This window comes from Eulemur rufifrons, chromosome 8, assembly GCF_041146395.1.
Source record: "Eulemur rufifrons isolate Redbay chromosome 8, OSU_ERuf_1, whole genome shotgun sequence".
In the NCBI taxonomy this organism is placed as follows: domain Eukaryota; kingdom Metazoa; phylum Chordata; class Mammalia; order Primates; family Lemuridae; genus Eulemur; species Eulemur rufifrons.
Genome location: NC_090990.1, coordinates 73,795,066 through 73,808,520, shown reverse-complemented (window position 1 = coordinate 73,808,520; position 13,455 = coordinate 73,795,066). Strand labels below are relative to the sequence as shown.

Here is a 13,455-nt window from a genome sequence, read left to right as displayed (position 1 = left end):
ATATTTATAAATAGGTATACAGATGGTCCCCAGCTTACAATGGTTCGACTCACAATTTTTCAACTTAACTTCATAGTAAGTCAAGGTGCATCTTATAAACAGGTTAATATACAAACATACAGTTTTTTGTTAAGCTAAGAGGGCCTAAGAGAAATAACACTACAGTAGCAACAAGGACACCTAGCACTCAGATCTTGGTTTCCAATACCATTATCCGATAAAATAAACAAGGGCTCTTCAGAGAAATGGCTTACTCTAGGACTGGGGTAAGAAATACACAAGATGAGCCTGGAGCATCTCATAGTACCAGAAAGCAAAGAAATGCTTTAAAAAAAAAAAAAAAAAAAAACCTCATTGATGGCAGTGTGTTAAAAGTGCACAAGGGCCAACTGAAAGAGCTCAAATGGCCAAAGCTGAAACAATCTAAGCAATGAAACTAATGAAGCAGTATTGGATTATAACCCAAAGTACAAAATAAGTATCCATGAGTTCATACTGACATAAACAAATGACTGAATAAATCAATAAATGAGGGAGAAGAGACAAGTCTCCTGTGCAGAAGAATTCCAAATAAATTATGTGGATAACTCCATCTTAAAGGAGGGGAACACAACTACTCTCCTTCAGTGTGGGATGCACACAGTGACTTCCTTCCAAAGAGTACAGTATGGAAAGAGGAGGAATAAAGAATACAGCTGAAAAATCTGACAAACACTACTTTATATTGAGGCGACCAAGATCAATATCAATAGTGATAAATCCTGTTGATAATATATACCCTTGAAATGATGTGATGAAAATGCACATGGTCTTCCTCCCCGAAACCCATAACTCCAGTCTGATAAATGAGAAAAACATTGTACACATTCAAGAAGGAGCATCATACAATATACCTGACCAGTACTCCTCAAAATTCTCAAGGTCATCAAAAACAATGGAAGTTTGAGAAAATGTCACTGCCAAGAGCCTAAGGAGACACGACAACTAAATGTAATATGGAGGCCTGGCACAGTGGCTCACGCCTGTAATCCTAGCATTCTGGGAGGCCAAGGCAAGGGGATCGATCGCTTGAGCTCAGGAGTTCGAGACAAACCTGAGCAAGACTGAGACCTCATCTCTACCAAAAACAGAAAAAATTAACCAGGTGTGGTAGCACGCACCTGTAGTCCCGGCTACTCAGGAGGCTGAGGCAGGATCATTTGAGCCCCAGGAGTTTGAAGTTGCAGTGAGCTATGATGATGCGATGATGCCACTGTACTCTACCCAGGGCGACAGAGTGAGACTCTGTCTCAAAAAAAAAAAAAAGGTAATATGGAACAGAAAAGGGGCAAGGCCAGGCGCGGTGGCTCACGCCTGTAATCCTAGCACTCTGGGAGGCCGAGGTGGGCGGATCGTTTGAGCTCAGGAGTTCGAGACCAGCCTGAGCAAGAGCAAGACCCCATCTCTACTAAAAATAGAAAGAAATTATATGGACAGCTAAAAATATATATAGAAAAAATTAGCCGGGCATGGTGGCGCATGCCTGTAGTCCCAGCTACTCGGGAGGCTGAGACAGGAGGATCCCTTGAGCTCAGGAGTTTGAGGTTGCTGTGAGCTAGGCTGACGCCACGGCACTCACTCTAGCCTGGGCAACAGAGTGAGACTCTGTCTCAAAAAAAAAAAAAAAAAAAGAAAAGGGGCATTAGGTAATAACTAAGGAAACTTAAATAAACTTTGGCCTTCAGTTAATAATAATATATCAATATTGGGTCATTAATTACAACAAATGTACTATACTAATGTAAAATATTAATAATAGGAGAAAACCAGAGCAGGGGTAACATGGGAACTCTATTAGCTCTGTACTATCTGCTCAATTCCTATGTAAATCTAAAACTATCCTAAAAAATAAAGTGTATCAGTTTAAAAAAAAAAAAAGAAGCCAAGTACCAGTAACCCCAGGCTGATAAACAGCCTCTTACTCTCTGTAGACAAATTTATAGCTTGGTACTGTATCTAGGTGACTACGAGACCCAGGTTAAATACAGGAGATCTTTCTTATTTCCAACACCCAGGGAAACTTTCTATTCACAAAATAAACTTCTGGACTTTTGTTTCAGGATTCTTTCCTCAGTCCTTGAAGTGCCTTCTCATCTATCTCAGGTCAGGTCAAGTTCACCGTATGTTGCCCATCAATTCTTGATACAGGCTCAAAACACCCATTCGTTCTGGCAGGTGATGGCATAGTGTGGCAACCAAGAAGTGGCCCATAGATTCCAGCTAAGACATAAAAGCCCTTTACCAAAGGCCTCTTATAATGATGGTGGGCTATGTGAGGACCCTGAAGACCTCATCTCCTCTTAAAATGTCTGCTCTGTCATCTATATTAGTCTTTTCTTAACTCCCATATTATTATCCAACTATCCACATATATGTTTTCTCTCTACAAAGTCATCACTAACTCCTTGGAGACTGAGACCATATATTCTATGCTTTGGAGTACCCTATACATATTCCCCTTCTCTCTTTCTAATAGAAACCTAATTTTGTTTGGACAGCAGTGCACCTAGCTCTAGACAGTGAGACCGAAGAGGAATTTTGTTGTGGGGTTTCTAAGAAAGCTTTTACACTCCTCATAAAGAGGCAGGCGTAGCTGATATTGTTCTCCCTCCCCCTACCTTTTTTCCTCTTGTTTTACCTTAAATATGGACATGATGGTAAGAGCTGCAATCACCACCTTGTAAAACTGAGGGAAAGTCTGAAACAACTGCACAAATGCTGACTCTGACAGTGATGAGCTCATGAATCAATGCCAGTGATAGCCTATTTCCAAATTTCTTGTTAAATAAGACAAACTACCAATATTTGTATTAGCACGTATTACAAAAAAAAAGAAAGAAAGAAAGAAAGAAAGAAAGAGAGAGAAAAAGAAAAAGAAAGTTGTGGCTCCCAACCCCACAAAGAACAATGGTACATGTGACCTTGATATCTTAACTTGGTTTTTACTTCAGAAAGACTGTGCATAACTTCTGGGCTTTCACAATAGGATTGGAAAAAAAAAAGAAGAAGGGAATCTGAATACCCACAGGGTGAACTAACAAGCAAAATCCCTAAGAGTGATCAAAAATATCAAACAGCCCGAACTCTAAACATACTGGTATGGTATATCAGAGCTCAGTATGCCCTAATTTTGATAGACATCTTTTCAGGGTTCTGAGATCACAAAATATTTAAGGAAAGCCTCTAATATGAAAGATAGAAACCAAAACCAACAAACAAAAAAAGCAACTTGGAGGTTATAGATATTATCCAAGGGTAAAAAAACTTAAAACAAAAACTTTTTTTATCTATGACAAGTAAAAATTGTATATATTTATGTTGTACATCTACTCTTAGCAATTTTCAAACATACAATATATTAACTGTTATCCCCATAATGTATAACAGATCTTGAACTTATTCTTCCCACATAACTGAAATTTTGTGTCCTTTGACAAACATCTCCCCACTCCCTCCATGCCCTAGCCTCCGGGAACCACCATTTTACACTCTGTTCCTATAAATTCAACTTTTCTTCACTCTGTATTATATTATGTGAGATCATGTGATATTTGTCTTTCTGTGCCTGGCTAATTTCACTTAACATGGTGTCACAAAGACAGAATTTTTCTTTTTAAATGCTGAAAAATATTCTATTGTGTGTATATACCATATTTTACGTATTCGTCCATTGATGGACATTTGGCTTAATTCCTGTCTTAGTCCATTTGTGCTGCTGTAACAAAATACCTGAGACTGGGTAATTTGTAAATAACAGAAATTTATTTGCCTCAGTTATGGAGACTAGAAAGTCCAAAATCAAGTTGCCAGGAGAACTGATGTCTAGTGAGGGCTGCTCTCTGCTTCCAAGATGGTACCTTGTTGTTGTGTCCTCACATGGCAAAAGAGCAAAAAGGGACAGAAGGGGCAAACCCTCTTCCTCAAGCCCCTTTTATAAGGGCTCTAATCCCATCCATGAAGGCAGAGCCCTCATGGCCTAATTACCTCCTAAAGACCCCACCTCTTAATACAGATTGAGCATTCCAAATCTAAAAATCTGAAATGCTCCAAAATCCAAAAATTTTAGAGCATCAACATGATGCTCAAAGGAGGATTTCGGATTTCCAGATTTGGGATGCTCAACCCAAAAGTATAATGCAAATATTCCAAATCCAGAAAAATCTGAAATCTGAAACATTTCCAGTCCAAAACATTTCAGATAAGGGATACTCAACTTGTACTGTTATATTGGGGATTAAATTTCAACATGACTTTTGGAGGGAACACAAATATTCAAACAACAGCAGTTCCAAACCTTAGCTATTGGAAGTAATGTTGTAATGAAAGTGGGAGTGTAGTTATCTCTTGAATATAATGATTTAATATCCTTTGGATATATACTCAGTGAGAGTACTAAATCATATATGACAGTTCTATTTTTAATTTTTTGAGGAAACTCCATGATGTTTTCCATAATGGCTGTACTATGCTAATTTACATTCTCACCAACAGTGTACACGAGTTCCCTTTTCTTCACATTCTCACCAACATTTATCTTTCATCTTTTTTATAACAGCCATTCTAACAAGAAGTGACACATTATGGTTTTAATTTGCATTTCCCTAATGGTTAGTGATGTTGACCGTTTTTTCATATACTTGTTGGCTATTTGTTTTTTTTGTTTTGGGGTGTTTTTTTTTTTTTTTTTTTTTGAGACAGAGTCTCACTCTGTTGCCCAGGCTAGAGTGAGTGCCGTGGCGTTAGCCTAGCTCACAGCAACCTCAAACTCCTGAGCTCAAGCGATCCTCCTGTCTCAGCCTCCCGAGCAGCTGGGACTACAGGCATGTACCACCATGCCCGGCTAATTTTTTCTATATATATTTTTTTTAGCTGTCCATATAATTTCTTTCTATTTTTAGTAGAGATGGGGTCTCGCTCTTGCTCAGGCTGGTCTCGAACTCCTGAGCTCAAACGATCTGCCCACCTCGGCCTCCCAGAGTGCTAGGATTACAGGCGTGAGCCACCGTGCCCGGCCTGGGGGGGTTTTTTGAGACAGAGTCTCACTCTGTTGCCTGGGCTAGAGTGCTGTGGCATCAGCCTAGCTCACAGCAACCTCAAACTCCTGGGCTCAAGCAATCTTTCTGCCTCAGCCTCCCAAGTAGGTGGGACTATAGGCATGCGCCACCATGCGCAGCTAATTTTTTCTATATGTATTTTTAGTTGTCCAGATAATTTCTTTCTATTTTTAGTAGAGACAGAGTCTTGCTCTTGCTCAGGCTGGTCTCGAACTCCTGACCTCAAGCGATCCTCCCACCTTAGCCTCCCAGAGTGCTAGGATTACAGGCGTGAGCCACCACGCCCGGCCCTTGTTGGCTATTTGTATGTGTTGTTTTGAGAAATGTATAGTCAGATAGTCGGGTCCTTTGCCCATTTTCTAATTAGGTTGTTTTCTTCCTATTGAGTTGTATGAACTCTTTATATATTTCAGGTATTAACCCCTTATCAGATATATAGTTTGCAAATACAGTAGTCCCCCCTACTCTGTGGGGGTACATTCCAAGATCCCCAGTGCATACCTAAAACCTCGGATTGTACCAAACCCTATACAGGTATATACTATGTTTTTTCCTATACATTTTCGTACAAAGTTTAATTTCTAAATTAGGCACAGTAAGAGGTTAAAAATAATAATAAAATAGAATTATAACAATAATAAACAGTAATAAAAGTTATGTGAAGGTCTATTTCTGGAATTTTTCATTTAATATTTCTGGATTGTAGTTGACCACAGAAAGTAAAACCAAAAATAAGGGGGGACTACTTTATAGTCTCCCATTCCATAAGTTGTCTCTTCAGTCTTGTTGATTGTTTCCTTTGCTATACAAAAGCTTTTTCATTTGATATAATCCCATCTGTCTATTTTTGTTTTTGTTGCCTGTGCTTTGGCGGTCATATCTTTGCCCAGACCAAAGTCATGGAACTTTTCCCCTATGTTTGTAACATAGTTTGGATGTCTGCCCCCCCCCCCCCCCCCGGCCCAATCTCATGTAATACAGTTTAGATGTCTGTTCCCTCCAAATCTCATGTTGAAACTTGATCCCCAATGTTGGAGGTCAGAGGTGTTTGGGTCATGGGGGCAAATTCCTCATGAATAACTATTCTTGGTAGCCTCCCCCTTCCCCACCCCAAGTATGAGTGAGTTCTCACTCTACTAGTTCACATGAAAGCTAGTTGTTTAAGAGTCTGGCTCCTCTCCTCTCTCTTGCTCCTTCTCTTGCCATGTGACATACCTTCTTCCCTTTCACCTTCCACCTTGACTAGAAGCTCCTTAAAGCCCTCACAAGAAACAGATGCTGGCACCATGCTTCTTGTATAGCCTGCAGAACTGTGAGCCAAATAAACCTCTTTTCTTTATAAATTACCCAGCCTCAGGTATTCCTTTATAGCAACATAAAACAGACTAACACAGTTTTCTTCTAGTATTTTTACGGTTTCAGGTCTTATGTTTAAGTCTTTAATCCATTTTAAATTGATTTTTGTCTGTGGTGTGTTGTTTAATATTTTCAATCCATGGTTGGTTGAATCCATAGATGCTGAACTTGCCAATAGAGAGGGCCTATTATATTAAGTCACAGATGTGGGAGGAAAAGAACAGTGTAAGTGAATTGCAGTAATAATATATATTTAAAAACAGAACTGAATTTAGAATCAATAACATATCCTTTAAGGAACCAACATCCTTCAAATATTCTTGCAGGGGTGATAAAATTGATACAACTTTCATCTTTTAAAACCCAGAGGTATTCTTCTCCTGCCACCAAAGGATTCAGACACAAGAATCCTTCTACTAACACAAACTAAGATTTCCTTATGTGGATTTTTAAAATAGTCTCAAAACTGAGTTAACTATATACTAATGCATAACTACATACATACACACACCAGAATGAATCAAGAATTCAGCCAGACAAACCTCTTTGCCCGGTCCCAATCTACCCTTCCCTTGATCACTACTTTGAGGCATCCTACACTCAAATTCAAGTCAAACCTAACCACCATATCCATGTCAGTCTAGCAAACATTTATTAAAGACCCTACCAGTGTCAGAGTCTATGCCAAGCAGTGTGCTGATAACTCAGGATACAACAATGAATCAGACAATGAATAAGCAATGAGTAACACATGATCTCTGCCCTTTAGGTACTTCTCAGGAACCCCTACATGCATAACTCTTATTCCAAAACCTAGGTCAAATAACACAGCCTTCCTAAAGCTTTCCCTACAATGTCTAGAGTAAAACATAATCTTTCACAGCTCTGAAGTCCATGTATTACTTTCTACTTGTTTTAGGGTTACTTCTGAAGTATTATTTCCCTACATGAGTTACTTGAGGCTCATGCAGATATCTAATTGATTCTTTTGGTATGCCCCACAGTGCCTAGGCCGTAATAGGCATAAAATAAACATCTGTGGAACGAACAAGCATCAGTCTTTCTTTTTATAGCTTTTTGGTATATCAGATATATGTGGTCTGAACTGAAATACAGAACAGCTTTTTCGTTCTATAAAATAAAACCTTTATATAATCTTTTCTACCAGTTTTTAATATGCTGTATGATTATGTTCCCCCAAACAATTTTTTTTTTAGCTATTGAGCTGAAAATTTTAAAGATTGAAGATTATTAAATAACACTTGCTGATGTACACAGAAGGTACTCAGTAATTATAAACCATTACTCTTCTCTTGCCGTATTTTCTGTCTACAAATAGGGGCTGATAAATAGGAAAAATAGCGTAGTTTTTTTTTTTTTTTTAAGTTTCCAGCCAAACTCATATTTTATAGATTGGGAAAAGGAGAGAGAGTATTTTAAGAAAAAGGCAGGGGAGGGGGGTGGAAATGAATGGAGTAGGAGTAGCAATTCAAAGATCTTGACTAGAGGCAGATCTCCAGCCTCCACCTTATCAAGTCATATGGAATGGTGACATAAACAGGTGCCTTGATAACTCTCACCCTCCTTAACAATTAGCAATAACATCTGTAATACAATGTTGAACATGACAGTTTCTTCCAACAAAAGGGAATGTAAGATATAGTATTCATACCATGACAATCTTCCTAAGATTTGAATGTACAAGAAATAACTATAATATAAGGTGGTAGTCCCATAAGAAAGATAATAGCCAGAATGTGTAGTCTGGAGGGAAGAGGTTGACAGGAACTGGTCAACAAAGGGCATTCTGGACACTGGTAACAATGTAGGGAAGCATTTTGGAGCTGGAAAAGTATTATGACCTCAAAGTGATTCTGCATTTTGTCAGCACAGGGCCAATATTATCAACCTTCATAAATCTCACCAAATATAACACAGTGCTTCCTGTATAATAAACATGCCATAATTATTGTATTTTGTTAAACAAAACTGAATTCCTACAGCAGTTTTGTGGCCTTTGGAAAAGTAACATAGTTCACATTAAAGTTTTCTTTGTCAACCTCCTCTAAACAAGTATCCTCTAAAAAAATGTGAAGTAAAACCAAAGTCACTATCACAGATATGGTTAACCAGTAGACTACAATGAGACCCAATGCCTTTGTTCCAGATAAGTCTACTAATGTGGCCTAAGATTTCGCCAATTATTTTGGCAGTCACATCACCAGGCTAACAGTCAATTAAATTCACAAGAACTACCTTTAAAGTCATTTCTTCCTCAACCTGTAAAAATGTTTAAAACCCAAGTACTAAAATTTTTAACTTTATCATTTTGGTTTCACCTTGTTTAGACTTTCTTGAACTGTTATCTAGATTACCTAATCTGTCATCACCTACAAAGGCCTCCAGAAACCTGAAGACTTCCTCCAGGACACACATACTAAATCAGTAATCAATACTCTGGGTAATGCTATTAATTCAATTGGGCAAAACATGCATGATCACCTACAGGCATTGTTTTGGTTAGTGAAAACAAAACCAAGATTAATCTAGTCCCTACACTCAAGGATAGTCCAGTATATTTACAACGTAAGTGTAAGGGCTATAAAAAATGTTAAGAGAGTAAAGATAACAAAGCATTAAAGGGTTAACACTAAAGGTGTTGCAGAAAGAATCCACCTAATCTACCACTCAACTCACATTTTTCAATTTCTTCCAAAAAGATATCATAAGCTTTGTCAAATGTCTTTGCCTAATAATATGATGAAAATAACAAACAGCTTTTAAATTATCCACTCTAAAAACTAAGAGCCAAAGATTACACAGACCAGGAAACTAAGGCATAAAAAAAGGTTTATATGTCCCTATAAATTAAGTCAGATATTTAAATCCATCTTCTAACTCCCAGAATAGTGTCACATTTACCTTGGGTAGCAAATTTTTCAGTAAATCATACGTGATGTGCTCAGGTATAACTTTTTTTATATCTATACACATACAACCCATACACAGGTTTGTTTTTCCTGAACTGGGTCCCCAAAAAGCTAAAAAGCTATCTCTTAATAAGTAAAACTTACTGACTAATCACAGGATTTCTTCAATCTCTAATTTTCTTATTTGTAAAAAGAACTAATAATTACAAAATCTGTCCTTTCAGAAATCATTAATTCATATTTGGCTCTCTTTCTGATCCAACCGTCTTACTATGTAATAAAGAATATCCAGCCTGAGCACTAGGGAGACCCCGCCTCTACAAAAAAAATAGAAAAATTGTCAGGGCATGGTGACATGCACCTATAGTCCCAGCTATTTGGGAGGCTGAGGCAGGAGGATCGCTTGAGGCCATGAGTTTGAGGTTGCAGTGAGCTAGGATGATGCCAATGCATTCTAGTCCCAGCAATAGAGTGAGACCCTGTCTCAAAAAGAAAACAGAAAAGAAATCAATACAATAAGCAATGCCAAAGATCCTACCATAAAATTACCTTGCATCCCGAAGAAATGAAGACAATGTCATCTCTCTTTGGTATTTCCCAAAACACAGAATGCAGAACTGTGACTCTAGTATATATTCATCTTACTTAAATATTGGGAACAGTAGAAATCCCTTTAAGCACAGCTCAAATTCATTATCAATTGATTCATATCCCCTCACAACTGCACAACAAAAGTCTGACACAACCCACTTAGCCTACCACTATTAGTTCTGCCCCCCAATGTCATATTAGAGTAGTTCTACTGAATTTTTTTATTCTCAAATTTAAAATAAGACTTGAAAAGCATTAAAATAGCAACAAAAATGCCAACAGTTGTTACAAGAAACAGATATAAGTCTGAATGCTTAACTACATATCATTTTTTTGTAATAACATATTCTCAATAGTTACACCTTTGGGACAGTAATGTGATCCTAAACATGAAATATGAGAACTGATGTCTAAAATAAAAATTTCAACAGAATTTTCCCAGTCTCAAATCCCTCAATGGCAAGAGCACAGTATAGGTGTTGGTATTATATTACAATCCACTAGAAGTACAATATCCTTACTCAAAACTGAAAACAGTAAAAACAGGCAGTCTAATCAAATTTTTCCAAGGTTTCTTCCAGTCCCAACAATAGTCCTCTACACCAAATTCTACTTATCTAAGGTTTAGATATCAAGCTGTTATTAGTTGATTCTACATTATTTGGTTTGTAACAAATGGTTCCCTCAAATCCTCAAACCACTAACAATCTTAAAATATGGAGATATATCAAATGTTAAGAGAAAAATTAAAAATCTTTTTTCAGGTAAAACAATTTTTAATTAGAATAGAAATTCCCATCTCTTCTACTGTTTACCTTTTTAAATTGCTGAGAAACTATTTAAATGCTGAAAATGAATAACCAAATTACAAGAGACAGAGGAAGACTGGAATAGTTTCTGAATGTAATACTATATTCTTAAATTTTTTAAAAACAAACTTTAAAAATCACATTTTAATCATCACTAAAATATTTCATTTTAAAAATATTTTCTATAGTGATACAAAGTGAATTTTTTTAGATCTAAATTAAGAGTTAAATCTAAACAATATTCCTCCACTGTTTTCCTATGTATACTTTTTCAAAGTATTCTGCTTAGATTTTAGCTTCGTCCGAAACATGGGTCATTTAAGTAGGTAAAAAATATTCCGTAATTATAAAAATGGAAAATAAAACTACACCAATTTCCTTTCAGTGATAACACACTATAATCAATTATAGAGTGTACAAAGCCAATAATGCCTGAGAACCTAACCAATGTAAAAGGGTTAAATTTTACGTAATTCATTTCCCATATAATCCTCCTCAATACAAGAACAATTAATGCTATCTAAGAAACGGAATGGAGAGGCTCCTAAGGTATTTTCTCTTGGGTGGTGTGCTTACAGACGGGTAAGCACTTGTCCAGAATGTCGCAAGAGAGATTCCCGGGCTAGCTAAGAAGGTGTACCACTAGATGAACTCTGAAGTCTTTCGGTTCTAAGATTCCCAATCTGTGAGTAAGGTATGAAAAATAAGAACATTTTGCCCTTCAGTTAACCGATATGCTTTCACTCCCACTCAAATCATTCACATACATCCTCAAAAGTTATGTCTCCCTTTTCTCTGCAGTGATTTCACGAGATTCTCACAAACAAAAGGCACAGAAAATACGCACAGGTGGAATAAAAAGGGGAGTGGCTGAGGCCCGACTGCTCTCGGGACAGCGCCCCCACGCCCCCTGTTACCACCGCCGCACCTGAGAAATCACCGCCCTCCGCACCTCCACCCTTTCGTAGCGGCATCAGGAGCTAATTCTCCGACCTATTACACTCCACCTGCACCTTGGCCAGACACTGGGCATTGTCTGGAGCCTCCGGCGCCAAAGAAAGGCAAGGAGGCAAGAAAAGGAAAGAGAACGAGTGAGAATAAAGAACCGAAGAGGAAGTAAAGCAATCGGAAAATCGTACGCTCCTTTGGCAAAATTATAGCTTTCTCATCGATCACTCAATTTAATTCAGGTCCCAAAAGCCAACCCACCAGCCCAAAGGCTGCAGCTGGGGGGTGGCCAAGCCGGAGTCCTCCGAAGCTCTGCCCGTCCCAAGCACAGGCAGGGAGAGGGAAATGGGCGTGTGGGCTGGGCCTGGCTGGCCCGAGGCCGGGCTCCGAACAAAGCCGCCCGGCTCCCCCTACCTGGGGCTAAGGCGGCGGGTGGCGCCTCCCGGCTCCCAGCGCCGCCCCGGCCCGGCGACGCCCTAGCCCAACCGACCCTCGCCCGGACGCGGGGGGTCACAGCCGGCCCCTCCTAACCCGCAAACAGCGCCCCTTCGGGACAATGGGCCCCCTCCCCCGCCTCGGGGCGGGGAGATACAAAGGGAGAGAAGCGCGGCCCGGCGCGAAGCCAGGCGTCCGGAAAGTGAAGGCGGAGGAGGGAGAAGGAACGCGAAAGGATTGTGACGGACGCGGGCGCCTGCAGGTCGCTACCCGACCCCCACCGCGGCGACCGAGGCGGGAGCGGGGACAAGCGGCCCCCTCGCCGAGGAGGGAAGAGGTTCTCCACACAAAGAGGAGGGGACACCCACCCTCAGCCAGCGCTGGGGCGAGAACGGCCCAACGCGCTCTAGCCACCGATAGTCAGCTGCGCCCGCCCAGCCCGCGCCTCTCAGGGGCCGGGGTCCGCGCGGGGCGCCCCACTTACCCACAGCTCCGTGCCCCAGCTCATGGCGGAACTTGAGGCGACTCCGGCCGTCTGGCTGCCCTGCTGTCCGTCCGTCCGTCGGCACTGCCGTCAGTCTGTCCGACCTCGCACTGGCTGGCCGGCGGGCTCGCGGCTCTGCGACTCTGCCTCGAAAGGTGCCGCCACCACCAGGCTCCCCAGTGAGTGAGAAAGACGCGACTGAAGAAGGCGCCGCCGCGTCCCCGCCTCCCGGAGCCGGGAGGGAGGGGGCCGGGGCCGGGGCCGAGGGGAGGGGGCGGGCGCGGTGCACCCTGGGATCGGGGCGGACCCGCACTCGCCTGGCCGCGGCCGACAGGGTGCCCTAGCGAGTGGGTATCCCACACCCACTGGCCCCTTCTCGTGGGCCGGGTTTCCTCTCGTCTGTCCCTCTGGGCTTTGAAGGCCCCACTGCCGCCGCCACTCGGATCCCTATTTCCAAGAGACAGAAGACGCCCACTCCCCCTATTAATATATCTCACCCTTTCTCTGTCCCGAGCCCTCTTATATGAGGCAACTCTAGTTACCCGCCTTTTCTTCCTCCTTCCTCCTCCACTCGGGAGAAACTCTGACAAGGAAACCTCATCCAAATCCTTGGGTTTAAATTGAGGAGAGCTGTGTTTTATTTATTTTTAAAAATCTGGTTGCTTAAGATGAGCTCTCATTTCGAGCCTGACACTTCCACATTGCAATTCCTGGGAATCACTAAAATGTGTACAGGTTGAACGTCAAATGTGAACGCAACGTGCCCCCGATTCTGTAGGTTCTGTCAGGGAATCATAAAAAAAAAAAAA

At 40.7% G+C, this 13,455-nt stretch overlaps 1 protein-coding gene across 3 annotated transcripts in view; it reads right to left on the bottom strand.

Moving 5' to 3' along the window:
* The window catches only part of FNBP1L (formin binding protein 1 like), a 102,251-nt gene extending 89,390 nt beyond the window's left edge, over window positions 1-12,861 (bottom strand). For all 3 annotated transcript variants that reach the window (XM_069478227.1, XM_069478229.1, XM_069478228.1), the window contains exon 1: window positions 12,647-12,861. In XM_069478227.1, the coding sequence (XP_069334328.1) occupies window positions 12,647-12,670 (24 nt within the window). In that variant the 5' untranslated portion in view covers window positions 12,671-12,861. The remainder of the gene's footprint in view (window positions 1-12,646) is intronic.
* Between the last annotated feature and the right edge of the window lie 594 nt (window positions 12,862-13,455).